The sequence below is a fragment of the Antrostomus carolinensis genome, unplaced genomic scaffold, assembly GCF_000700745.2.
Source record: "Antrostomus carolinensis isolate BGI_N321 unplaced genomic scaffold, ASM70074v2 scaffold30673, whole genome shotgun sequence".
Classification (NCBI taxonomy): Eukaryota; Metazoa; Chordata; class Aves; order Caprimulgiformes; family Caprimulgidae; genus Antrostomus; species Antrostomus carolinensis.
Window position 1 is genome coordinate 5,424 of NW_010306336.1, and position 532 is coordinate 5,955.

Genomic DNA, 532 nt, shown 5'->3' on the forward strand with positions numbered 1-532 from the left:
GAGTCCCTACCCGCTGTCCCTGGCAGGACACGAAGGTCTGGAAGCCAGGAGCCACCCCAAAGCCCAGCTGGTCAATCAGTGGTGGCTCATCCTGGCTGTGGATCTGCACCTTGATCCCGGCTTCAAACGAGGTCTCATCTGCAGCAGAGAGAAGCGGGGTGAGCACGGTGCTGTATCCGGCTCTGCAGGGCTGTGCCGAGCCCTGCTGCCAGAGGCACCACAATTCTCCTGTCTCCCACCCTTCCCCTGGGCAAATTCATTTGTTCACGTGCCCATCCATCCATCCATCTGTTTGCTACACCGTGTCCTTGTCCCCTCCGCCTCTGACCCTCCTGCTCCAGCACCCGGGAAAGCGTTTGCCTCTATTTATAAACAAGTGGTGGCTGCTTGTCTAAACCGATGGGGAGTTGCCATGGCGAAGAGCAAAGACAAGGAGGAAAAAGGAAAGAAAAGAACCCAAAGTGATGAGAAATGGAAGGAGAGAAGAGGAGGGAGCCTGAGGGACATGGATCCATGGGGTGGGGAGTTGGGA

At 56.8% G+C, this 532-nt stretch overlaps 1 protein-coding gene across 1 annotated transcript in view; it reads right to left on the minus strand.

Moving 5' to 3' along the window:
- ASIC1 (acid sensing ion channel subunit 1) overlaps positions 1 to 532 on the minus strand; it is a 3,963-nt gene that overhangs the window by 1,821 nt on the left and 1,610 nt on the right. The window contains exon 3 of the mRNA XM_010165104.1: positions 11 to 164. Coding sequence (XP_010163406.1) covers positions 11 to 164 — 154 coding nt within the window. The remainder of the gene's footprint in view (positions 1 to 10; positions 165 to 532) is intronic.